The sequence below is a fragment of the Meles meles genome, chromosome 9 (assembly GCF_922984935.1).
Source record: "Meles meles chromosome 9, mMelMel3.1 paternal haplotype, whole genome shotgun sequence".
Lineage (NCBI taxonomy): Eukaryota > Metazoa > Chordata > Mammalia > Carnivora > Mustelidae > Meles > Meles meles.
The window spans coordinates 13423454-13449551 of NC_060074.1; the positions used below are offsets into that span (position 1 = coordinate 13423454).

At 37.8% G+C, this 26098-nt stretch overlaps 1 protein-coding gene across 2 annotated transcripts in view; it reads left to right on the top strand.

Annotated features, from left to right (window-relative positions):
- STRADB (STE20 related adaptor beta) overlaps positions 1 to 26098 on the top strand; it is a 32752-nt gene that overhangs the window by 2130 nt on the left and 4524 nt on the right. The window contains exons 2-6 of one of the 2 annotated variants that reach the window (XM_046018260.1): positions 1323 to 1416; positions 6282 to 6362; positions 21045 to 21144; positions 24072 to 24193; positions 25360 to 25438. In XM_046018260.1, the coding sequence (XP_045874216.1) occupies positions 1405 to 1416; positions 6282 to 6362; positions 21045 to 21144; positions 24072 to 24193; positions 25360 to 25438 (394 nt within the window). In that variant the 5' untranslated portion in view covers positions 1323 to 1404. Of the gene's footprint in view, positions 1 to 1322; positions 1417 to 6281; positions 6363 to 21044; positions 21145 to 24071; positions 24194 to 25329; positions 25439 to 26098 lie in introns of both variants that reach the window. The other variant, XM_046018259.1, reaches the window with a different exon arrangement.

Here is a 26098-nt window from a genome sequence, read left to right on the forward strand (position 1 = left end):
ATAATGAATGGCAGGTGACAAAATAATCATAACCTTTCCTTCCTCCTGTTCTCTACTTTGGGTTTATAGTGAATATCCTGAATAAATTCATATCTTTCCTTAGCAAAATTGGATACTGCTCTATAATATCTGTTGCTTACAAAGTCTTCTTTTTCTTTTTCGTTTTGCTTAGATGTTTACCTTGATTAAACTTGGGGGTTTCATTAAAATGAAATAATAAACCACAGTTAATAAGAAAGAGATGATATTGGTTAGGTATAACAAAACACCCAGCACTAGAAAGTTTAGAGCATTGCTACCCTTTCTTTTAGGAAAAATCTGGAACGTTTTGGTGGTGCCTTTGTAGTTCCTTAAATCTGAAGAAGTTACTATTTTAAACTTAGGAATCTGTTGCAGCATCTTTCTACACTATTGAGATGAATACTTTACTAGTGAAAGTGTACAGGAATTATTTGTATAATAATTTTTATATCTCATACTTGTCAAATTCTAGGGAGAATAGAATTGAGAACTAAGAATCATGAGGTAAAAAATATTCATCCTAAAATATTATTTTTATGAGAAAACTCAAAAGAAATTTCTCTTTTTAAAAAACACATGACAATGAGGGGTACCTGGGTGGCTCAGTCATTAAGCACCTGCCTTCAGCTCAGGTCATGATCTTGGGGTCCTGGCATTGAGCCCCAGTCTGGCTCCCTGCTAGGGTTGGGGTGGAGTGTCTGCTTCTCCTTCTCCCTCTGCCTTTCCCCCCTACTCTTGTATGATCACTCTGTCTCAAATAAATAAATAAATAAGATCTTTAAAAAATAATAAAAAAATATGGTAACAAGAAAATGTTATTCCTGTTGTGTTAGTAATCCAGATTCTTTCCCAAATTTTCTAGTCATGGACCCCAAATGATTTAATAGGCAATTAATCCAATTAGGAAGCTTTAGAACATTTACTTATAACTGGAATAATGGGAAATTATTGGAGTATGTTTATAGGTAGGTCCAACACTGATTTTCTATATTGCTTTCACATTTGCTTAAGTTTCTTAAAAAACGTACAGAAAAGGTAAAGAGAGATGCAGATCTATTGGTCTTTGGAAATAACTCAGACTCTCCCTTCAACTTAACTCTGTCTTTCTGTTGTGATGTCAGCTCCCAAATAGTGTTCGGTAAACAGAAATGCTCTGTTTAGACACTTTTCAGAAATGCCTCTAGTCCTTGCATCAAAGAATAACTGCCCAAATATCATAAGGGTTGATAGCAACTAGTTCTTCCAGGAACTTTTATCTAAATATAATTATTTTACTTTTTTTTTTTTTTTTTTTGTAATAGGATATTTCTTCTTGAAGATAAAGCAAAAATCTTTTTTGGAGTAGATGGATTTTTGACACTTTCTGTGAACTAAAACGATTCAATGTCTCTCTTGGTAAGTTTGTGTTAACATAGATTTAATTTCAGGGCACTTGGGTGGCACAGTCAGTTAAGTCTCTGACTCTTGGTTTCCATTCAGGGCATAATCTCAGGCTCGTCAGATCAAGCCCCAGGTCATGCTCCATGCTCTGTGAGGAGTCGGCTTGGGATTCTCTCTCTGGCTCCCTCTCCCCACCGCAGGCTCTCTCTCTCTCTCTCTCAGTATCTCTCAAATAAATAAGGGGCACCCGGGTGGCTCAGTCAGTTAAGTGTCTGCCTTCAGGCAGGTTACAATCTCAGGGTCCTGGGATCCAGCCCGGCATTGGGCTCTTCCATTAGTGGGGAATCTACTTCTCTGTCTCATTCTCCCTCTGTGCTCTCTCTCTCTCTCTTTCTCAAATAAATAAATAAAATCTATAAAATGAAATAACATAAGTAAATAAATCTGTAAAAAACAAAAAAGAGCAAGATCTAATTTTCTGCCATCAAGAGTGGTTAGATGTTAGTGCAGAGCCATAATTGAAGGTATATTCTGACGGGATATTGTTATGCTGAGATGTTATTTTGACCTGAATGGCTTCTGGTCTTAAGAAATGAGTTAAATTCTCATTGAGTTTTTGTTGCTTTAAAAGAGCTTCTCCTTTACTTTTCTGATACATTCATTATTCTTTATCTTTGTCCCATACCCACTCATTTCATACATTTGCTCTACTTATATATGCCTCTCCCATCTAGTTAGCTATGCCTTATACTTAAATGTTTCAAAAATCCCTTTCACAAATTTCCATTAGACCAAAGGCAAGCAAAATAATATTGAAAATAAACCTCTTACAAGACAAAAAAATTTGGATCAATGTATAATATGATGTATAGATTCCAACTTGTTTTTTGTTTATATTCGATCCATGGTATCTAGATGGAGAACCAAGAATCATATGGAAAAAAATATTCAACCTACAGAAAATATTATTTAGATTAAGTAGTTTCAGGTCTTCCATCATGTCTTGTGTAGACCATTATACAATATCTGACTTTATTAATGTAGCAATCTTCTAAAAAGTGATGGGTGTATTTGTATGATGATTTTCAGTTTATAAATACTTTCATATATTATATCTCTCTTTCAGTCTTCAAAATTGTAAGTGATGGCAGGGCAGGCGGTTTAATCCTTATTTTGAGTTTGGCCCAAGATGGCAAAGAATTGCCAGGTTCAAACTCATATCTGCCAATCTGCTCCATCGTTTGCCAAGTCTGAGAGGCAGAACTACAAAGTGAAGAAATACAGAATGTGCTTGTTGGATTTATTGTATGCTTTGTTTGGTATATGAAAAAATACAGAATGCATTTACTTTATTTTTAAAGTAATGCTTTTTCTACTTAAAAAGGGAGATTTAGGGTCTCCTGGCTGACTCAGTCAGTACAGCATGTGACTCTTGATCTCAGGGTTATAAGTTCAAGCACCACGTTGGGTGTAGACATATAAAAAATAAAACCTTGGGGGCGCCTGGGTGGCTCAGTGGTTTAGGCCGCTGCCTTCGGCTCGGGTCATGATCTCAGGGTCCTGGGATCGAGTCCCACGTCAGGCTCTCTGCTCTGAAGGGAGCCTACTTCCCTCTCACTCTCTCTGCCTGCCTCTCTGCCTACTTGTGATCTCTCTCTGTCAAATAAATAAATAAAATCTTTAAAAAAAATAAAATAAAATAAAACCTTAAAAAAATGGTAGGGAGCTTTATCTGTCTAGAAAGTTGTTATGAAATACTTACCTCATTTTCTAACGCAGAGATGAGCAGACATTTTCTGTAAAAGTCAGGTAGTATTTGTGTGCTATATGGTCACTGTAACAAATTACTCTTCTGTTGTGTGAAAGCAGTCATAGGCAATACATAAGTAAAAGTGAATATGTTAGTGTTCAAGTAGAACCTTATTCACTAAAACAGGTAGTGTGTCCGACTGACTTGTGGACCACATAGTTTGTAGACCCCTCTTCTGAAGGATTGCTTAAGATTAACAATTTTGTATCAGTTTGTAAATTGGATGAGATGTAAAAGGGCATTTGATAGATGAAGATCCCGAGATTTAGAGGGCTGTGTGGATTCCCAGGGCTTCTGAATTTTGGAAAAAGAATATCTAATTTATTCTTTTAGTCTATAATTATGGATTTTTGTGGAAAACAATAGAATTTAATAATGGGTGATTTAAATTTATTCAGTTTGTTAATAATTTTAATTATATTCTTCCTGTAATGATGAAATATTTAGAATTCTTTGAATATTTTCCTAAATGAGATATCTATACAACTGAGATAAAGTTGGTGTTTATACTTATGAAGGATTCCTCCCCATTCAAGTTTTACTCTCTGTTGGAGAGTTAGGAAAGTGTGTTTTCAAAGGAGCCGCATAAGTAAAGTATTTTCCTTAGATTCTTTTTTAGGTATAACTGCTTTTTACTTGGCTATTATGAGAGTGGATTTAAAAATTACACTAAAAATATTTTAGGGCAGCTTCTGGATGGTTTGAAATAATTTGTGAGGCCTAAAAGACCTTAATGTGTGTATTTTCCATAAGCTATTATTCACCAGCATCTAATTGATTCAATGTGGCTATAAAAATGTTTTGAAGGATAAGCTATGAGTGTTTTATGATTTTTATAACTTGAGCAGCTAATGAACATGCTAACATTTTTTAGGAGAGGTCAGTAAAAACATTTTGCCTTATAACATTGGCTGGTTTTAGCTGTCTTCACATTAGTGATCACTTTCTTGAACCGTGAAAATTCCATATAAAGATAATCAAATGGAAGTCTATCATATTATTTTATAAAATGTTTTCTATATTTCTATTAACCAAAAAACATGGATCACTACTCTTATTTTGAGAATAAGTTAGGGTTAATAAGTTTTTAAAAATATACTGAATATGTCTTTTTTTTTTTTTTAAGATTTATTTATTTATTTGAGAGAGAGAAAAAGTGTGTGCACAGGGAGGAGGGGCAGGGGGAGAGAGTCCTAAGCAGACGGCGAGCTGAGTGTGGCCCCATCTCTGGGCTCAATCCCACAGACACAGACCACAACCTGAGCTGAAACCTGAATCAGATGCTCAACGACTGTGCCACGCTGGCATCTCTAAAAATATGCCTAATATGTCTTAAATTAACTTTTCTTACATCAAAAAAAAAAAAAGTGATGGACACTCTTTAGAAAGACTTTTTTATATTTGAGTATATTTTGATAACTGTATTAGAGGTCCCGCCAAGACCACCTCCAGGTTTGATGATTTGCTAGGAGCTGCAAAACTAAGATTTATCATTGCCAAAGAGCACAGAACAAAATCAGTAAGGAAAGAAGGTACATGGAGTGAAGTTCAGAGGAAACCAGACTCAAACTTCTAGTGGAGTCACATAGGATGTGCTTAATTCTCCCAGGGAATGACAACATGTGTAAATGTTGCCTACCAAAGAAGCTCATTAGAGTCTCATTCTCAGGCTTTTTACTGGGGATTGGTCATGTAGGTACCTTCTGTTAACAGGTAACAAAATCTCAGATTTTCAGGAAAAAAGCAGTAGTTCAGCAGAAACCATATTGTTTACACTATTTAGGCACATGATCTATTCTTATCAGGGAAGGTTGGGAACCCTCCCCAAATCCAAGTTCCCAGACACCAGCCAAGGATCAGCTCGGCAAGGAAGCCTTTCGTGAGCATAGCAGTGTTAGGTCTGCCATGTTAACTCTTTTCTGTCCAGAACCATTGTATAGAATGATGCAGAGTAAATGTTACAAATCTAGGTAAATATCCAATACAGTATCTAAGTGACCTAACTGGTGGTTTTCAACCACCATTAGCAGCAGTGATAAGTATCTTCAGAAACTTTTCACTGTCTGTTTTTTTTCACTCTAGACAAACCTATAGAAACTTTGCAAAGGAAACGATTCGATAGCTATCATGACATTGTTAGCTTCTGTTCTTCAAGGGCAAGTTTTACATACGGCAGAGGAGATTTAGATCTCATACAATTTGTTTATACTTTAGACACACCTTTTCTTCCTAAGTAGAATAAGGTCAGCTTTACCCCACATGAAAAATCACATGGAGGTGTTACATTTCATTATTGGCAATATGTCATAATAGGACCATGGGTTAAAATGCAGGAAAATGTAAACTTTGATAATGGAACTAAGTCTCCTACTCTTTTTTTTTTTTTTTTAAGATTTTATTTATTAGAGAGAGGTAGTGAGAGAGAGAGCAAGAGCGGAGGGAGAGGGAAAAGCAGCCTCCCCACTGAGCAGGAGACATGGCACTCGATCCCAGGACCCTGTGATCATGACCTGAGCCAAGGGCAAACACTTAATTGACTGAACCACCCGGGTGCCCCAAGTCACCTACTTTTAATTTGCTTTCCAGTTGAAATAAGATGTTTATCACCCTAAGAAACAAAATTGGTTTCAGATACACTCGTTGTGTAGTTTAATGGGGTTAAACATGGTTCCTACATTTAAGAAACAGAATCTGAAGATTAAAATTGATTTTAATAAGTACAGCAGAGTACTCTTTAGCTAAATATTCAAAACAAAACTGCAAAGATGATTAAAGTGTTAAAAATTAACATCGGCAGTGAAAATGAATTGATACCATGACTTCCAGAGGATAGGATGAGGATCATAGACAGCACCAAGTCAATTACACCAGATAGGAAGTTTGTCTTCTTCATACCCACCTGCTTCTCCCTTCTCTCCCTTACGGACTACCTCCATGCTGTGAATCCTGGCAATTCCAGGTTCCCGCATGCTGCCTTTTCTCTCTGCTCCTCACCCTTTGTATCCACATATCACTCCTACTTATCTTGTGACGTATTTTTCACTTACTAAATGCATTTCTGAATTTCCAGGATTGTTTCTGCACTTCACGAACACAAGTTGAATCACTCAGACCTGAAAAACAGTCTGAAACCAGTATCCATCAACACCTGGTAAGAAAATGGTTAAGTACAATTAATATTCCTCCTTTGCTTTCTGTAGTATCATAGTACAGAATGTAATTGCTGGTTCTTCCATATCTCTTTTTCTTTACAGTATCTTTTACTGTTTCTTCCTCCACTTCCGTTTTTCTCCAGAAATCTACAGTAGACCTCTTCTGCCCAAACAGGCTGCCCCTACGCGGCACCTGTTCCTAGGCTTCTGTTGCTCAGATGTCAGACTGTCTCGTAGCTACCTCGGGTTTTCCTTCAGGTCATGAGGGGACTTTGGCATCAAGCAGGACTGGTGATTCTGATTTTTACCTATAACCCCACACTCTTTCCTGGGCACTGGAAATATCTATAGAATGCCTCCATTTAGACTTTTCAAAGGCATTTCTATGTAGTTTGAGTAATACCTTAATCTGTGAAACTTCCCTGACCCCTTGTATTTGTGTCTTTGGCTAATGAAAACCCATCTACTAAGTCACCTTAACTAGAAACTTTGAAGTTATCCTGACATTTGCCTCAACCCCCCACATCTAATTATTCACCTGGTCTTTTGTATCTGTCTCTGAAATGCCGTTGAGTGCATACCCTCCTTCACCTCAACACTGCTGCTACCCAAATCTCATTTCTTACCTGAGACAGTTGGAGGTGGACACATTGCCTCTGGTTTCCTTGATAAACCTCCTCTCACACTCAGATCAGAATTCAACCCTGTTACCAGTATGGGCCTGTTTGTCTCATTTTCCAGCTTTAAAACTCTCATTGGTTTCCTGCAGTCTATGGGAAAGCCTGAACTTCTTAGCATAATATAAGGACTCCTAGTGGTGTGGAATAAGTCTAATTTTTGAGTTTCATTTCTTGCTACTGAGTCTTAGAATATACTCTTTTTTTCTGCCTCCAACAAAATTTTTATTCATTCATGAAGAGTTGGCTCAAATATTGCATATCTGAAGCCTTTCCTCTTGTACTTTTTGTTCATTATTCTCCTGCAAATCTTAGACATTCCCAGAAAATGGTATGTATTATATTATCTCACAATGATTGACATTCATGTCTCTCTGACTACAACATGATTCCCATAAAATAGGCATCCTGTGTTTTTCATCTGTATTTCCCCAGATCGGTAATGCCTGATATATTAAGTAATATTTTTAAAAACATGCTAGGCAATAAATATTTCTCTGGGGTCCTCCCTTCCTTAATCCTTACTTTATTCTGCAATTCTTACTACAAAACGGAATCTGCCTTGCAAATTCCTTGTTTCCTACAAAACAAGGTAATCCCAGTTGTTCCTGCTTAAAGTTTATCTTGATCCTATATTCACTTGTCTTCATTTTTCTCATTTTACTTTTTACTCACTAATATTCTGAAGTCTTTTAGTCTTCTGCCCTTTTGTGCAATAGAATATATTATCCAATGCTAATTTTCATTCAAGTATTACCCTTCAGATTGAGGTAAAGTGTCTGCTGTTGTCTCCTTGCTTGTTGCCAAGAGAGAAGTCTTAAACTTCAGGAAACGTCCACACGTGCTGCTGCCTGCTTGTGTGTGTGTGTTTTTCTGTTTTGTTTTGTTTGGCCTCATGCTACAATACGCATAACATAAAACTTACCATCTTAGCCATTTTTTTTTTTTTTTAATTTGACAGAGAGAGAGAGATCATGAGTAGGCAGAGAGGCAGGCAGAGAGAGGGGTAAGCAGGCTCCCTGCTGAGCAGAAAGCCTGATGCGGGGCTCCATCCCAGGACCGTGAGACCATGACCTGAGTCGAAGGCAGAGACTTAACCCGCTGAGCCACCTAGGCGCCCCATCATCTTAGCCATTTTTAAGTGTACAGTTCAGTGGTATCAAATACATTCATAGCATTATGCAGCTGTCACCACCATCCATCTCTGTAACTCTTTTCATCATGTAAAATTGAAACTGTGTATCCACTAAACAATAACTCCCTGTTCTCCATCCCTCACTAGCCTCTGTCAACCACCATTCTATTGTCTATGATATGTCTATGATATTGACTCTGCCTCATATAAGTGGAATCACTGTTTTGTGACTGAGTTATATTTCATTTAATGTCCTCAGGGTCCATTTGTGTTGTAGCATTTTGCAGAATTTCCTTATTATTTAAGGCTGAAAATGTTCCATTATATGTATATAGCACATTTTGCTTATCTAGTCATCTGTTGATGGACACTTGGGTTGCTTTCACTTTGTGGCTATTGTGAATAATCCCGCTATGAACATGGGTGTGCCAGTATCTCTTTAGGACCTGATTTCATTTCTTCGGGCATATCCAGAAGTGGAATTAATGCATCGTATGGTAATGATATTTTAATTTGGGTGTAAACCGCCATACGGCTATGCCATTTTGTATTCCTACCGACATTGCACAAGAATTCCAGTTTCTCTACATCCTAGCCAGCACCTCTTTATTTTCTGTTTTTTTGATAGTAGCCAACCTAATGTGTATGAGGTGATATCTGTTGTAATTTTGATTTACATTTTCCTAATGACTAGTGATGTTGAGCATCTTTTCATGTGCTTACTGGCCACTTTTACGTCTTCTGTGGAGAAATGTCTATTCAAGTCCTTTGCCCTTTTCTTAATTGGGCTGTTTGCCTTTTTTGTTGTTGAGTTTTAGGAGTTCTGTATATTTTCTGGATATTAACACCTTACCAGATATTTACAAATGTCTTCTCCCATTCTATGTGTTACCTTTTTACTTTGTTGGTAGTATTTTTTGATGCACAAAATATAAAAATTTACATGAAGTGTGCTTTGTTTTTCTTTTGTTTCTTATACCTTTGTTGTTGTATCCAAAAAATCATCTCCAAATCCAATGTCATAAAGCCTTTGTCCCATTTTTTTCTTCCAAGAGTTTTATTGTTTTAGATATTAAATTTAGGCCCTTGATCCATTTTGATTTAAGTATTGTATATGGTGTTTGTTAAGAGTCCAACTTCATTCCTTTGCACGTGGATATACACTATTCCTAGCACCATTTGCTGAATATACTGTCCTTGCTTTATTGAATGGTCTTGACACCCTCGTCAGATGCCATTTGACCATATATGTGGCAGTTTATTTCTGGGCTTTTATTCTCTTCCATTGGTCTATACTTCTGTCTTTATTTCAGTGCCATGCCATTTTGATTACCATTGCTTTGTAATAGGTTTCAAAATGAGGAAGAGTGAGTTCTCCAATTTTGTTCTTTTTCAAGATTATTTGAATTACTGAGGGTTTCTTGAACTTTCAACAATATTAAGTCTTCCAATCAGTGAACATGAAATGTGCCTCCATTTATTTATGTCTTCCTAAATTTCGGTTAGCTATTTTTATAGTTTTCATTATATACTTCTCTAACTTCCTTGGGTAGTTTAACTTCTAAGTATTTGATTGATGTTTTAATGATTACCTTTGCAGATTTTCTATTAAATAGGTCTGAATTTTTAGGGTTTCTAAAAGGTTTGATAGGAGCAAGGACTGTGCCATGAGTTTTTTTAAAATTCCAGTATATTTAAAATAAAGTGTTATATTTCACATGTATACTGTAGTGATTCAGCAGTTCTGTACATTACTCAGTGTTCTTCGTGGTTAAGTGTGCTTTTTATCCCCTTTACATATTTCACCCCTCCCCAACCCTCCCCCCCTCTTGTAAACACCAGTTTGTTCTTTATATTTAAGTTTGGTTTTTTTGTCTGTCTCTTCTTTGTTCATTTGTTTTGTTTCTTATATTCCACATATGAGTGAAATAATATGGTATTTGTCCTTCTCTGACTGACTTATTTCACTTAGCATCATTCCCCCTAGATCCATCAATGTTGCAAATGGCAGGATTTCATTATTTCTTATGACTGAATAATATATATATATATCACATCTTCTTTATCCATTCATCTATCGATGGACACTTGCGTTGCTTCCATATTTTGGCTATTGTATATAATGCTGCAATAAACATAGGGGTGCATATATCTTCTCAAATTAGTGTTTTCATACTCTTGGGTAAATACCCAGTAGTAGAATTATTGGATCATATGGTAATTCTTTGTTAATTTTTTTAGGAACCTCCATACTGTTTTCCACAGTGGCTGAACAATTTACATTCCTACCAAGAGTGTGAGAGGGTTCCTTTTTCTCCATAACCTTGCCAACATTTGTCATTTCTTGTGTTTTTTATTTTAGCCATTCTGACATTCTGATAGGAGTGATATCTCATTGTGGTTTTTTGACTTACAGCTCCTTGATGATTAGTGATGTTGAGCATCTTTTCATGTATCTGTTGGCCATCTTAAGTCTTCTTTGGAGAAATGTCTGTTCATGTCTTCTGCCCATTTTTAAATTGGATTATTTGTTTTTTGGGTGTTGAGTTGTATAAGTTCTTTATATTTTTGGATCTTTGCCCCTTAACAGATATATCTTTTCAAATATATTTTCCCATTCAGTAGGTCACTTATTTGTTTTGTTGATTATTACCTTTGCCATGCAGAAGCTTTTTATTTGGATGTAGTCTCAGTAGTTTATTTTTGTTTTTGTTTTCCTTGCCTCCAGAGACATATCTAGAAAAATGTTGCTGTGGTTGATGTCAGAGAAATTACTACCTGTGCTCCATTCTAGGATTGTTTTGGCTCCAGATCTCACATTTAAGTCCTTAATCCATTTCGAGTTTGTTTTTGTGTATGGTATAAGAAAGTGGTCCATTTCATTCTTTTGCATGTAGCCGTCCAATATCCCAACACTTATTGTTGAGGAGACTATTTCCCATTGCATATTCTTGCCTCTTTTCTCATAGATTCACTGACCATATAATTATGACTTTATTTCTGGGCTCTGTATTCTGTTTCATTGGCCTATGTATCTGTTTTTATACTAGTACTATGCTGTTTTGATTACTACAGCTTTATAGTATATCTGGATATCTGAGATTGTGATACTTCTAGTTTTTCTTTTTCTTTTTTTTTTTTAAATATTTTATTTATTTGACAGAGAGAAATCACAACTAGGCAGAGAGGCAGGCAGAGAGAGAGGAGGAAGCAGGCTCGGAGCAGAGAGCCCGATGTGGGGCTCGATCCCAGGACCCTGGGATCATGACCTGAGCCGAAGGCAGAGGCTTTAACCCACTGAGCCACCCAGGCACCCCTAGTTTTTCTTTTTCAAGGTTACTTTGACCATTTGAGGTCTTTTGTGTTTCCATACAGATTTTAGGATATTCATTCTATTTTTATGAAAAATGCTGTTAGAATTTTGATAGGACTTGCATTAAATCTTTAGATTCCTTTTAGTAATACGGACATTTTAACAATATTGGTTCTCCCAGTCCATGAACATGGACTATGTTTCCATTTGTTTGTATAATCTTCAGTTTTTCTCATCAGTGTTTTATAGTTTTCTAAGTACAGGTCTTTCACCTCTTTAAGTTTATTTCTAGGGTTTTGGTTCTTTCTGGTGCAATTATATATAGTGGTGTTTTTAAAATTTCTGTTTCTACTATGTTATTATTAGTGTATAGAAATGCAACAGATTTCTCTATATCGATTTTTTATTCTGTGAGTTTTTTGAATTCCATTTTTCTAGTAGTTTTTTGGTGGTCTGTGGGTTTTTCTGTATGTAGTATCATGTCATCTGCAAATAGTGAAAGTTTATCTTTTTCCTTATCAATTTGGATACCTTTTATTTCTTTTTGTTGTCTGATTGCTGTGGCTAGGACTTCCAGTACAATGTTGAATAAAAGTGGTGGAAGTGGACATGCTTATCTTACTGCCGATCGTAACAGGAAAAGCTCCCATTTTGTCACCATTGAGTATGATGTTAGGTATGGATTCTTAATATATGGCTTTTATTATGCTGAGGCATGTTTCTCTAAACTTACTTTGTTGGAGGTTTTTATCATGAATGGATGTTGTGCTTGTCAAATACTTTTCTCCGTCTGTTGAAGAGATCTTGTAGTTTTTATCCTTGCTCTTTTTGATGGAATGTATGACATGATTGATTTGTGAATCCTGAACAACTCTTGCATCCCAGGAATAAATCGCATTTGATCATCGTGAATAATTTTTTTTAAGGTATTGTTAGATTCCATTTGCTGATATTTTGTTGATTTTTTGCATTTACATCTGAAGATCATAAGAGGTCCTGGCTTATAGTTCCTATAGGTCTCTTTTTGTGGTGTCTTTATCTGGGTTTGGTATCAGGTAATGCTGACCTCATAGAATCAATTTGGAAGCCTTCCTTGCTCTTTTTTTTTTTTTTTAAGTATTTTGAGAGAATATTAACTCTTCTTTAAATGTTTGATAGAATTCACCTGTGAAGCCTTTTGGTCCTAGCCTTTTATTTGTTGGGAGTTTTTTTGATTTACTGATTCAATTTCATTGCTGGTAATTGTCCTGTTCAAATTTTCTATTTATTCCTGATTCAGTTTTAGTAATTTATTTGATTCGAGGAATTTATCCATTTCTTATAGGTTGTTCAGTTTGTTAGTGTATAATTTTTCATAATATCCTCTTATAATTGTATTTCTGTGGTTTTGGTTGGTATTTCTCTTTTTCTTTTGAGTCTGACTAAAGCTTTATCAATTTTATTGATCTTTTCAAAGAACCAGCCCCTGGTTTCATTGATTTGTTCTGTTGTTTCTTTAGTTTCTATTTACTTTATTTCTCCTCTAATATTTACTATTTCCTTCCTTCTGCTGGCTTTGGGTTTTGTGTGTTCTTCTTTTTCTAGCTCCTTTAGGTGTACAGTTAGGTTGTTTTTTGGAGATTTTTCTTGCTGCTTGAGGTCAGCCTATATTTCTGTATTCTTTCCTCTTAAGCAGCTTTTGCTGCATCCCAAAGATTTTGGAACATTGTATTTTCATTTTGATTTGTCTCTATGTATATTTTCATTTCCTCTGATTTCTTTGTTGACTCATCCATTGCTTAGTATCATGTTAATTAACCTCCATGTGTTTGGTTCTTTTCAGTTTTTCTCTTGTGGTTGATTTCTAGTTTCATAGCACTGTGGTCAGAAAGATGCGTGATATGATTTCAGTCTTTTTGAATTTGTTGAGGCGAGGCATCTTTTGTGGCCTAACATGTGATGTATTCTGGAGAATATTCCGTGTGCACTTGAAAAGAATGTGTATTCTCCTGTTAGGATGGAATATTCTGAGTGTATCTCTTAGAAACACCTGGTCTAATGTGTCATTCAGTGTCACTCTTGGGGCACCTGGGTCGCTCAGCCAGTTAAGCATCCAACTCTTGATTTCAGCTTACGTCATGATCTCGGGCCATGATCCCAGAGCCCGAGTCAGGTTCTGTGCTGGGTGTGGAGCCTGCCTAAAATCTCTCTCTCCCTTTCCCTCTGCTTCTTCCTGCTCTCGACTCCCTTTTTTTCTCCCTCTGTTAAAAAAAAATACAGTTAAAAAAGAAAATAAAATAAATAAAAGCAAAGTCACTCTTTCCATGTTGACTTTCTGGTTCAATGGTCTATGTATTTTAGAAAGTGGGGGGTTAAAGTTCTCTACTATTATTATTGTATTTAGTACTATTGATTTTTTCCTTTGTGTTAATAGTTACCTTATGTGAGTGTTCCCCTGTTGGGGATATAAATATTTACAATTGCATATCTTCATATTGAATTGTTTCCTCTATTATTATGTAGTGTCCTTTGTCTCTTGTTACACTTTTTGTTTTAAAGTCCTGTTTTGTTTAGTATAAGTATTGCTACACCAGGTTTCTTTTCACTTCTGTTTGCATGATATTTTCCCATCCCTTCACTCTCTATATGCGTGTGTCTTTAGTTCTGAAATGAATCTCTTATAAGAAACATATAGATGGGTCTTGCTTTTTAATCCATTCAGTCACTTTTTCTTCTTTTTATAAGTTTTTATTTCAATTCAAGTTAGTTAACGTACAGTGTAATATTAGTTTCAGATGTATAATACAGTGATTCAGCAACTCCAGATACCACCCAGTGCTCACCACGACTAGGGCACTCCTTAATCCTCATCACCTGTTAAAGCAATCCTGCCACCCACCTCCCTTCTGGTAACCATCAATCTGTTCTCTAAAGTTAAGAGTCTGTTTCTTGATTTGCCTCTCTCTCTCTCTGTTTTTTTCCATTTGCTTGATTGTTTTTTTTTTAATTCTACATATGAGTGAAGTCATATGGTATTTGTCTTTCTCTGACTGACTTATTTTACTTAGCAAAATACTCTCTAGCTCCATCCATATCACTGCAAATGTCCAGATTTCATTCTTTTTTATGGCTAAGTAACATTCCATTGTGTATATATACCACATCTTCTTTATCCACTCATCAGTTGGTGGACATTTGGGCTATTTCCATAATTTGATTATTGTTGATAATGCTGCTATGCACATTGGGGTGCACATATGCCTTTGAATTAGTATTTTTGTATTCTTTGGGCAAATACCTAGTAGTGCAATTGCTGGGTCCTAGGGTAGTTCTATTTTTAACTTTTTGAGAAACCTGCATACTGTTTTCCAGAGTGGCTGTGCCATTTTGCATTCTCAGCAGTGCAAGAGGATTTCTTTTTCTCCGCATCCTCCCCAGCACGTTGTTTCTTGTGTTGCTTTTAGCCATTCTGACAGGTGTGAGGTGATGTCTCATTGTAGTTTTGATGTGCATTTCTCTGATGATTAATGATGATGAACATCTTTTCAATTGTCTGTTGGTTAACTGTATGTTTTCTTTAGAAAAATGTGCATGTCTTCTGCCCATTTTAAATTTTAAAAAACGAACATTTGGTTTTTTCGTGTCGGTTGTATAAGTTCTTTACATATTTTGGATACTAACTCTTTATCAGATATGTCATTTGCAAATATCTTCTCCCCTTCCTTTAGATTGTCTTTTAATTTTGTTGATTGTTTCCTTCACTGTACAGAAGCTTTTTATTTTGATGTAATCCCAATAGTGTATTTTTGCTTTTGTTTCCCTTGCTCAAGAGCCATATCTAGAAAGAAGTTGTTATGGACAATGTCAAAGAAGTTACTGTGCATGTTCTCTTCTAGGATTTTTTTCATTGGGGATTAATTTCTTTCTTCTCATTTTGTCTAAGTCTCTGCCTACTTATGTGTGTTAGAAGAGCCAGTTATGTCTCCTGCTCCTAAATGTGATAGCCATATGAAGGAGAGGTCAGGTAGTGCCCAGGGTTGGTACTTCTGGAGATATCTCTGGTGTGTGCTGCCTGCATTCTGCTGTTGGGTTCTGGCTGCTCTGTTTTTCAGGCCAGTCATCTGTAGAGGCTCTTCTTGCCCACTGTGGGCAGTGTTTGGTCCTTGGCCTGAATGTGGTGAGTTCTGACTAGGTATGCCTTGGTCTGCTTATGAAATGAGACCTGTCACCACCTCTACCAGAACTGAGGCCCTGCAAAACTTTCCGGTTCCCCCTATGTCTTTTGATTGCACCATTTAGTCCATTTAAATGCGAAGTAGCCCGGCTAGCTCAGTCGGTAGAGCATGAGACTCTTAAATGCGAAGTAATTACTGATAGGTATGCATTTATTGCCATTTTGTTGTTTCATGGTTGATTTTCCTAGTTTTTAGTTCCTTTTTTCTTTTGCTCTCTTCTCTCATGGTTTGATGGCTCTTTTTACATGCTTGAATTCCTTTGTTTACTTTCTGCATATTTATTATAGGTTTTTGATTATTAGGTTTGTATATAATATCTTATGCATATAGCAGTTTATATTAAGTTGTTAGTTGCTTAAATTTGAGCCCTTCTAAAAGCACTAAAGTTTTACTCCCCTCCTTCCCCCAGCTTTTATGTATATGGTCTCATAATTTACATATTTTTATTTTGTGAATCCCTTGGCTGATATTTATAGATATACTTAATTTTACTGCTTTTGTGCTTCCTACTTTTTAAGCTCTGGCTTATGGCCTTTCCTTTCCACTCAAAGAATCCCCTTTAAGATTTCTGGTAAGACTGGAAGGGGAGATGAACCATGAGAGACTGTGGACTCTGAAAAACAACCTGAGGGTTTTGAAGGGATGGGGGTGGGGTGGGGGGGGAGGTTGGGGAACCAGGTGGTGGGTAATAGGAAGGGCACGTATTGCATGGAGCACTGGGCGTGGTGCAAAAACAATGAATACTGTTACTCTGAAAAGAAGTTAAAAAAAAGGAAAAAAATAAAGTAGAATTCTCTTGAAAAAAAAAAAAAAGACTGGTTTAGTGTTGATGAATTCCTTTAACTTTTGTTAAAGTTAAAGCCACCCTGGTGCCCTAGGTTTCTCTTCTGTATAACTGTTTTCTTGCTGGTTTCAAAATTCTCTTTTTTTCAGGATGCCTGGGCTCAGTCAGGTGGGTGTCTGCCTTTGGCTTGAGTCATGATCCTGGGGTCCTGGGATCGAGTCCTGCATCAGGCTCGTTGCTCAGTAGGAGCCTGCTTCTCCTTCTGCCTGCCACTTGTACTTGCTTGTACTTGCTCTTTCTCTCTCTCTCTGATGAATAAATAAAATCTTAAAAGAAATTTAAGATTTTCTTTTTATCACTATCTTTTGCCATTTTATATGTCTTTGGTGTGGACCTTCTTGGACTGATTTCACTGGAGGCTCTCTGTGCCTGCTGGATCTGGATTTCTATTTCCTTCCCCAGATTCAGGACGTTTTCAGCTATTATATCTTCAAATACATTTTCTGCCCCCTTTTTCTTCTCTTTCTGGGATCCCCATAATGCAAATGTTACTGGGCTTGGTGGTGTTGCTGAGTTCCCTTAATCTATTCTCATCTTTTTACTGTTCAGTTTAATGGCTTTTTTATTACTCTTACAGGTTGCTGATCCAGTCTTCTTCTTCCTCTAGTCTACTACTTATTCCCTCTAGTACATTTTTGAGATACTGTATTCTTCATCTCTGCTTAGTTCTTGTTTATATTTTCTATCTCTTTGTTGAGGGTCGCACTGTGGTCCTCCACTCTTTTCTCAAGTCCAGTGAGTATCTTTATGACCATTACTTTAAACTCTCTATTGGGCATATTATGTCTTTTTTGTTTAGTTCTTTTGCTGTGATTTTGTTCTGCTTTTTCATTTGAGACATATTCCTCTGTCTTCTCACTTTGTCCAACTTTATCTGTTTCTGTGTGTTAGAAAAGTCGGCTACTTCCATCTGCTCTTTAAAGTAGTGGTCTTCTGAAGAAGAGGTTCTGTAGTACCTTGCTTCAGAACCAAGTGCTTCAGGAGTGTCTCCTGTGTGTGTTGTATGTGCTCTGTTGTGGCTGAGCAGTGCAACTGCAATGGTTCTCTTTGCCCATTGTTATAAATGGCCAGTTTGGGGCTGCCTTGTGCTTAAGGTGGGTCAGACCAGGCATTTGCCGGTGCTATGGTCACACCCAACTGCAGTGTGCTCTCCTTGTATTATCCCCTGAGAAGCTTTTATGGGGGGCTGCCCGTAGTCAGACCAGATGTTTGCCCCCAGTCACTGCTGGGGTCAGAGTCAGATTGGTGTGTCTGGTTATCTTCCCCTCTCCCTGTGGCCTGAGTCACTTTGGAGTGGTACTGGTTTCTGTAGACTGCCTGCACAATGCCATTCTGTAACTCTGCCTTGGATGGACTTCTGCTGAAGGCAGGTCTGCGGGAGAATATGGAGGCCAGGCATGCTGTTAATGAGCTAGGTAGAAAATGTTCCCAGAGGTGTCCATGTCTCTAGGTTAGGGACTGGGGAGGGAAATGGCTCCTCTTCTTGAGCTCTGTTGTTCTTGGAGAAGTCTCCTCAAGATTCCTGTCCCTTCAGTACATATGCTGAGATTAGAAAATAAGTCTCCTTCCTGTATACCCCAGGTGTTTTCCAAACTACTGCTTCAGTACTTCATCTTAGCAGGATTGTTTGTTATGCTCTGGCTCTCCCAGAGCTGAGCCCATTATTTTTTAAATTACCAGGCATTAAGTCCCACTGATTGTAAAAACTCATGAAGCCACTCTGGTTTTCACAGTCAAATGTTATGGGGATTCATCTTCCCATTGCGGATCTCCATGAATGTGTTGCCTGGCGTGGGGTCTGCTCCTGTCCCTTCTCCATGCTTGTACTGTCTGTCCCTCCTGCAGTCTTGTGGGTCATTGGTTCCAGGCCTCATGTCTGCCCTTCCTACCATTTTTTGGATGTATCTTCTATAAGATTAACTGTAGAGAATCTGCTAGTCTTCAGGTTGTTTTCTGGGTTATTTACACGATGTGGGTGTTACTTAGGTGTATCTATGGTATGAAGTGAGCTTAGGCTCCTCCTACTCTACCATCTTCCCTGGAAGTCTGACCCTGCCATGATTTTTGCTTTCTAATTCTCTAGTCATCAAATCAAAAAGAGAAGTGAGCTTACTTTAGGATGATTCACTCCTAGTAAACCTTTGCTGTCTTCTTGTGATTACCGTGTTGTTTTCTGAAGTGTCTGTAATTCATCTATCTAGTAATTTGATTTTAGACTTTACTGGGTAAGTATGTCAAGCCTTACCTCTTTGTAGTTTTCACACTTTTTGAAAATTGGGTCAGTATTTGACTATTTTCATTCTGGTTTCTCTCCTCAGTTCTACTACATCTGCCAACTTAACACCCTACATGTAATTGTCTTTGGCCTGTAACTCGGAACCTATGTTAAACACTTTGTTTTGGACTTCAGTTACTTATTTACAAGCTATGTGCCCCTTCTATTTGTCTTTATTTTTTTTTTAAAGAGTTATTTATTTGACAGAGAGAAATCACAAGAGAGGCAGGCAGAGAGAGAGGAAGGGAAGCAGGTTCTCCGCTGAGCAGAGAGCCCGACGTGGGACTCGATCCCAGGACCCCGAGATCATGACCTGAGCTGAAGGCAGCAGCCCAACCCACTGAGCCACCCAGGCGCCCCTATTTTTTTCTTTTTAAAGATTTTATTTATTTGATGGGGCCCCTGGGTGGCTCAGTGGGTGAAAGCCTCTGCCTTTGGCTCAGGTCGTGATCCTGGGATTGAGCCCCACATCAGGCTCTCTGCTCAGTGGGGAGCCTGCTTCCCTCTCTCTCTCTCTCCCCACCTGCCTCTCTGCTTACTTGTGATCTCTCTGTCAAATAAATAAATAAAATCTTAAAAAAATTTTTAAAAAAAGATTTTATTTATTTGAGAGAGAGCATGCATGTGCTTGCAAGTGGGGGGAGGGGCAGAGGAGGAGGAAGAGCGAAAGAATCCCAGGTAGACTCTGTGCTAAGCACATGAAGATTGATGCCATGACCCTGAGACCATGACCTGAACCAAAACCAAGAGTCAGTTGCTCAACCAACTGAGCCACACAGACACTGCGCCCCTTCTGTTTTAAAGAAAACTATTTCCTGGAGTGTCTGGCTGGCTCAGTTGGTAGGGCATATGACTCTTAATCTCAGGGTTGTGAATTTAAGCCCCATCCATGTTGGGCATGGAGCCTATTTAAAAAAAAAAAAAAAGACAACTATTTCCCTAATGGAGTAGATGGAAGCAAAGAAAAGGTTGATTAGCCTGATTTCAGTCCATCATCGGGTAACCTCTTCCATTTTTCTGTAGCAGTGAGCTGCAAACCTCAGTTCATTTGGTGCTCTAGCCTTCCTCATAGGCTTATAGTTTATCACTTTAAAATTTTAAAAAATTGTTATATTTTCTTCTTTCTCTTATTTGTATTCCTCAAATCTGAGGTAATTTGAAGACTATGTGTTCTGAAGAAATGACTTATTTGGATTTCTTTTCTTCACTGGGATTATTTCCAATTGTAATAGTAGGATTTCTTTTTACAGTCTTTCACCCCTCTTGAATAATATTTACCTTTATTCATCTTTAACTCTGAGCTTATATTTTTTTTGCTCTTTTAAAAGTTTAGGGACCATGTAGAATCAAGAATGTAAAAAGCAGCACAACTCCTACTACACAGTAATGTCGTTTCTAATCCCTCTCTTCCTTCTACCTTGGAGGTAGTAACAAGATTCTTGCCACCTGCTGGTGCCTGTAAAGCCTCCCAAGTGTCTTTTGGAGAACGGCTGTCTTTTGGGAGGTCCTCCTGGCTATCGGATGACACCGGTAGTATCCGCCTCTACTTTCTTCCGTGTGCGTGTTATTTCACTGTGACCGGGATTTGGTGCAAACCTAAGACTCTGACGCTAAGGCACCTCCGCGAGACCTCAGATCGTTGCAGACGTCTGTACCCTATTCTCCCATCTCTTGAGGTTTTTCTTTCTTACCTCCCTTCTGATTGATTTCGTCTTGTGAAAAACACCAGTAATTTTAATAGGCTGCAATGTGGAAATTTTTCTTTGATTTATTAACCCCTCCCTTAGCCGAGCAGGTACTTATATGTGTAATAGATACAACTGGCAACCACTTGAAGCAAAAGCAAAAGTACAGAATATTCTGCACCAGTCCCTGCATTTCTTCCCTTCGTGTATTTATTAGGCACCCTGAATGCAGAATTAATAGCTGTTTCTAGCAACTCCTGAAAATGCTTACCAGAGATTGTGCAGGAAAGTATTCTTTGCTATCTATAAATCTGCTTTTCCCACACTCTCCCCCTTTACATACTGATAGCTTTTTAACCACTTACTAGTAATTTTAAACTTTCTAGATCTTGAAACAGTGTCTTAAGCCACCTTCCAGTGCCTTCCTAATGAGCACTTGCATGTTTGAAAATAAAATATCAGTATTTTATATTAGGGTAGGGGACTAAAATGGGGGACCAAAAAGTTTATTTTTTTTCATCTTTTTAAAATAATGCAGGTTGATGCGCCAACCTTTTCCCAGTTTCCTCCGTCCACTAGAGCGAAGGGTGTGATCTGTTCTACCAACGTTTCTCACTATGAACTCCAACTGGAAATAGGTAATTATTCTGGATTGACCCTTCATCATTAGAAGTGAAATTGATGACAAAAAGATTATTTTGGGGGCGCCTGGGTGGCTCAGTGGGTTAAGCCTCTGCCTTCAGCTCAGGTCATGATCCCAGGGTCCTGGGATCAAGCCCCGCATGGGGTTCTCTGCTCAGCAGGGAGCCTGCTTCCCTTCCTCTCTCTGTGCCTGCCTCTCTGCCTACTTGTGATCTCTGTCAAATAAATAAATAAAATCTTCAAAAAAAAAAAAGATTGTTTCGTGGGCAGGTCTTTTTCTTTTGTCACCTGTAGCATAAAACTGATGTTAATTGTGTCAGACAGATCTATTAATAGCCATACACATGTGAAACACTTGCTGTGAATAATCACAAATAGCTGTTACACACTGCAAACAGATACTATGTTATATGTTATATCTGTTGCATAGATATCTACGTAATATCTAGAAATATAAACCCATGTAAAACACTTGAGGAGTCCATATTCTCTCTGGGAAGATGAACACGCAAGATAGTCTTGTTTATGTCCTGGAGGGCACTATAGTAGAGGTGTACTGTCATGGGAACAGAAAAAGATGGCACATCTGACCATCCATCTTGACTGCTCTGAGAATCAAGAAAAGTCACAAAAATAAGCAGGAGCCTGAAGAAAGAGGAAAAGTTTGCTAAATGTTCTATTCAGGGTTTTTGCTACAATAACAGAAAACAATCCTGACTAGCTTAAGAGAGGAATATTTTTTGAACAGTATTGCTAACTGACACAATTGTTGGCTGGAGAGAGAGACTTGGAAGAAACTAAGAAAAGCTACGTAACTAGAACGAGAGTCAGGGCCACAGCATAGGAACAGCCTAGTTAGTGTACTACCTGTTAGATTACTTATGTCCCAGATACTGGAACCCACTGCGGTGAGTTCTGACTGCTTCCGCTTCTGTTTATCACTAATTCCAGCCTTCATTTGGCTGAGCTTAAGTCATTGACCTTCCCATGCCAGTGTCAAGGAGACCAAGAGAAAATAAGGATCTGACACCTCTAAATAGCACTGGTGGAAAATGCCCCCAAATTAGAAAGGGTGTTCACATGGTGTCAATTTAAAAAAAGGTTAAAAAAAATTACTTCAGTAGATGACTGAAGAATGCTGCTTAGAAGGGAACTACCCTATAGATGCTCTTTGCCTATAAGAGGGAGCGTAGGCAATGGTAGGAGACAAATCTGGAAAGGGAAGTTTGTAACACATTGTGAAAGATTTCTTACAGTGTGTTTGAGGTTCAGACTCTGACGACTTACCCGCTTCATTTCTCAAAGCAATTTGGAATTTACCCTGTGCATGTTTGAGATGCAGTGTGGAATGGTGAGAGTGGTAATAATGCCATCTAACAGGCACTGCGCTGAACATCTCGCGTGCTTTCTCATGTCAGCCTTTTACCGCTCCCTATTTGTCTGACGACGATACTGAGGCTCTGAGAATTGAACAGCGCTGTAACAGCACTACAGCTAGTGATCTGAAAGCAAACCTTTCTGATTGGAGAGGCGCTGCACTGTAGGACCTATTGATCAAATGCTGAATTGAGCGGGAAAACTGGCAGCATCTCCAGGCAGCAGTGTGGAAGATAAAGATCAGTGAGTTACAACTGGAAGGACCATCCGTAGCCCCCGAATCTTTACAAATTGCAGTGCCTATGTCCCATCAGAGCTGTGGAGTCAGGATTTCTGGTGAATGGGACCTAGGGATAGGCTCTTGAAGTATTGTTTCCCCAGTAATTTCGGAGCATGCCTTCGTTGAGAATGCAAGGCGTGGTGCGGAAGTCACTGCATGCGACCAGCGACAGGAGACGAGGCTTGAACTGCGCGGTCATGCTGACATTGGAGTGGAAGGCATGGATTTGGGGTTAACTTCGTTTTGAAGATAAATGGTGCAATTTGGTGCCTGTGGAGAGAGGGAGGGACTAACCTTTATTAGGTGCCTATTGGTCAGTGCCACTCCAGGTGTTTTAAATTTTAAAAATTGATGATACCAAATGCTGATGAGTATGTTGTAGCTCTTATACACTGCATGTGGGAATAAAGATAGCTCAGCCACTTTCCACGCCAGTTTGGCAACCTCTCACAAGCTTAAATATGCATGACCCAGCCCTCACATTTGTAAGTATTTGCCAAAAGAAATGAAAACATATCTACTTAAAGAATATTTCGGCAGCTTTATTTATTTATAGTTGCCAAAAGCTGAATACAGCCCAAATATCTATCAACTTGCGGATGGATAAATCATGGTATATTCATACAGTGGGTTATTGCTGAGCAATAGAAGCTACTGAAACACAGCAATAGGGAACAATCTCGGAAGCATTATGCTAAGTGGAAGAAGCCTTTCAGGGCTGCCTTCTTTATGATACCATTTATACGACAAACAGAAGTCACATCAGCGGGTCAGGGATTGCTCAATAATATTCCATTGTTTGAATTTGCCATAATTTATCAAGTCCCAATTTGAGCCATTATAATAGATATGTAATAGTATATCAATGGTATATTAATAGTATATGTAATGGTGGTTTTAATTTGCCTTTCTCTGAGCATTTTTCATGTGCTTATTAGACATTCCTGTATCATCTTTTGTGGATTGCCTATTTAATCTTCTGCATATTTTTAAATTTAGTATAGGGTTGCATAGAAATGTAAGAATTCTATAGAGTTGTAAGAATTTTTTATATTTGCTGGATGTAAACTTGTCAGATATAAGTATTAATACTTTCATTCAGTGGCTTATCTTTTAATTTTCTTAACAGTGTTTTCTTGAAGAGCAGAAGGTTTTAATTTTGATGATGTCCCAGTTACCAGTTTTTTTTTTCTTCTTGATGATGTCCCAGTTACCAGGTTTTTTTTCTTCTTTGGTTGCTAATGTGAGTTTTACATCTGATTATAGGAAGAGGATTTGACAACTTGACAACTGTCCATCTTGCCCGTCATACTCCTACAGGAACACTGGTGACTATAAAAATTACAAATCTAGAAAACTGCACTGATGAACGCCTGAAAGCATTACAGGTAACAATGTGAGAAAAATGATATATTTAATGTCTTTTGACAGGATTACATCTGTAAGAATTTCTTTCCCCCAAATTATAGTTCTTCTGTTAAAGTTAGATTTCTTTCTTTTTTTTTTTTTAAAGATTTTATTTATTTATTTGACAGAGAGAGATCACAAGTAGATAGAGAGGCAGGCAGAGAGGGAGAGAGAGAGGGAAGCAGGCTCCCTGCTGAGCAGAGAGCCCGACGCGGGACTCGATCCCAGGACCCTGAGATCATGACCTGAGCCGAAGGCAGCGGCTTAACCCACTGAGCCACCCAGGCGCCCCAGATTTCTTTCTTCTAATAAACACACAATAACAGAGTCAGAAATAATAGCTGGAAGCCAGATCCATGAAAGAACAAATACATTCAAACTTTGGTAACTAGTATAAATTCCCTCAAATGAATATCATCTTCAAAATGCTGGTCTGGAGATTTACAGTGCTCCTAGTCTAATCACGAATAGTCATATAGGGAAATAGAAAAAAACAAAAACAGTTTCTTTTTCACCCAGCTAAATAAAATCAACTTTTGAATTGATGAATTTTACAGAATTGCATTTTGGGAATATTATAATACCATCTTCATTGTCACTAATCATTTCTGATATAGAGAGGAAAGGCATTTTTTGTTGATATTGTCCCAATTTTTTAGGTATTTACATGTACACATATATATTGCTCGGAAAAGAAGATTGAAAGAAATTACAGTGAAATGTTAACAGTGGTTGTCTCTGGGATTTAACGTTAGAAGTGATTATCTTCGTAGTTTTATCTATTTTTAAATGTTTCTGTAATAAGAACATAATATAGTTATTAAAAGGACGACTTCAGGAGTCAAACCAAGTTCACACCTCACTTCCACTCCTTTTATTATGTGCTTTTTGACTTCTAAGTTTCTTATTTCCTATTTTTCTCCTGTGAAGTAGGAAAGATCATATGACATACTTCGTGTCACGGTGGTGACGTTTAAATAAGAGACGGCGGCACTGAGAACTGTGCTTCGTACTAGTGAGCTGCGCCGAGTGTCAGCTGCCCCCTCTGCTGTTATTGTCATCATAAGGGGGAAAAAAGTTGTTTTTAAATGTCTTGTCTCTTGTGTGTTTATCCTAGAAAGCAGTGATTCTGTCCCACTTTTTCCAGCACCCCAATATTACAACTTACTGGACTGTTTTCACTGTTGGCAGCTGGCTTTGGGTTATTTCTCCATTTATGGCTTATGGTAAGAAAACTCACGTTAGATAAAATAACTCCTAGTTTAGCCTGGAAGCTGTAATTGTAAGGGTGAGTGGGATCTTAGATTTATGAGTGACTATTTTTAATTTATAAATCTGGTGGCCATCTAGATTTCATGAGAAATTTCTATATCTGGTTCATGTTGAATTTAGGCTTTGGAAAAAAGCAGAATGGGTCTGATCATCAGTAAAACTACTACTGCTTCTCTGAGAAGTCCGTGCCATTGAACAAACTCTCTCCTCCCTTCAGTTTCCTGGCTCTCTACCAATGGAAAGCCACTATAGGTCTTCAAGCAGAATGTTTCTTCACCTCTGCACACTATCTCTCTCCCAATTTCTCTCATTGTAAATTACTTATTTTATTGTATGGCAAACATCTGTGTGTGTACCTGTCTTATTTCACTGGCCTTGAGCTTCTTGAGGCCAGGATCATGTATTTTTCATTTTGGTGCTCATATAATTCCTCACATAAAGTGTTTTAAGTGTATTCAATAAATAAATGAATGGATTCTAGAGCTTTGATTTTTAGGACAACTTCTGTGAATTGCCTCTGGATTGACAAATAAATCCACACATTTTTCCAGTAATACTGAAAATTGTTAATTTTCTGATCTCTAGAGTATCATTAGAAAGGTCTTTTTGAAGAT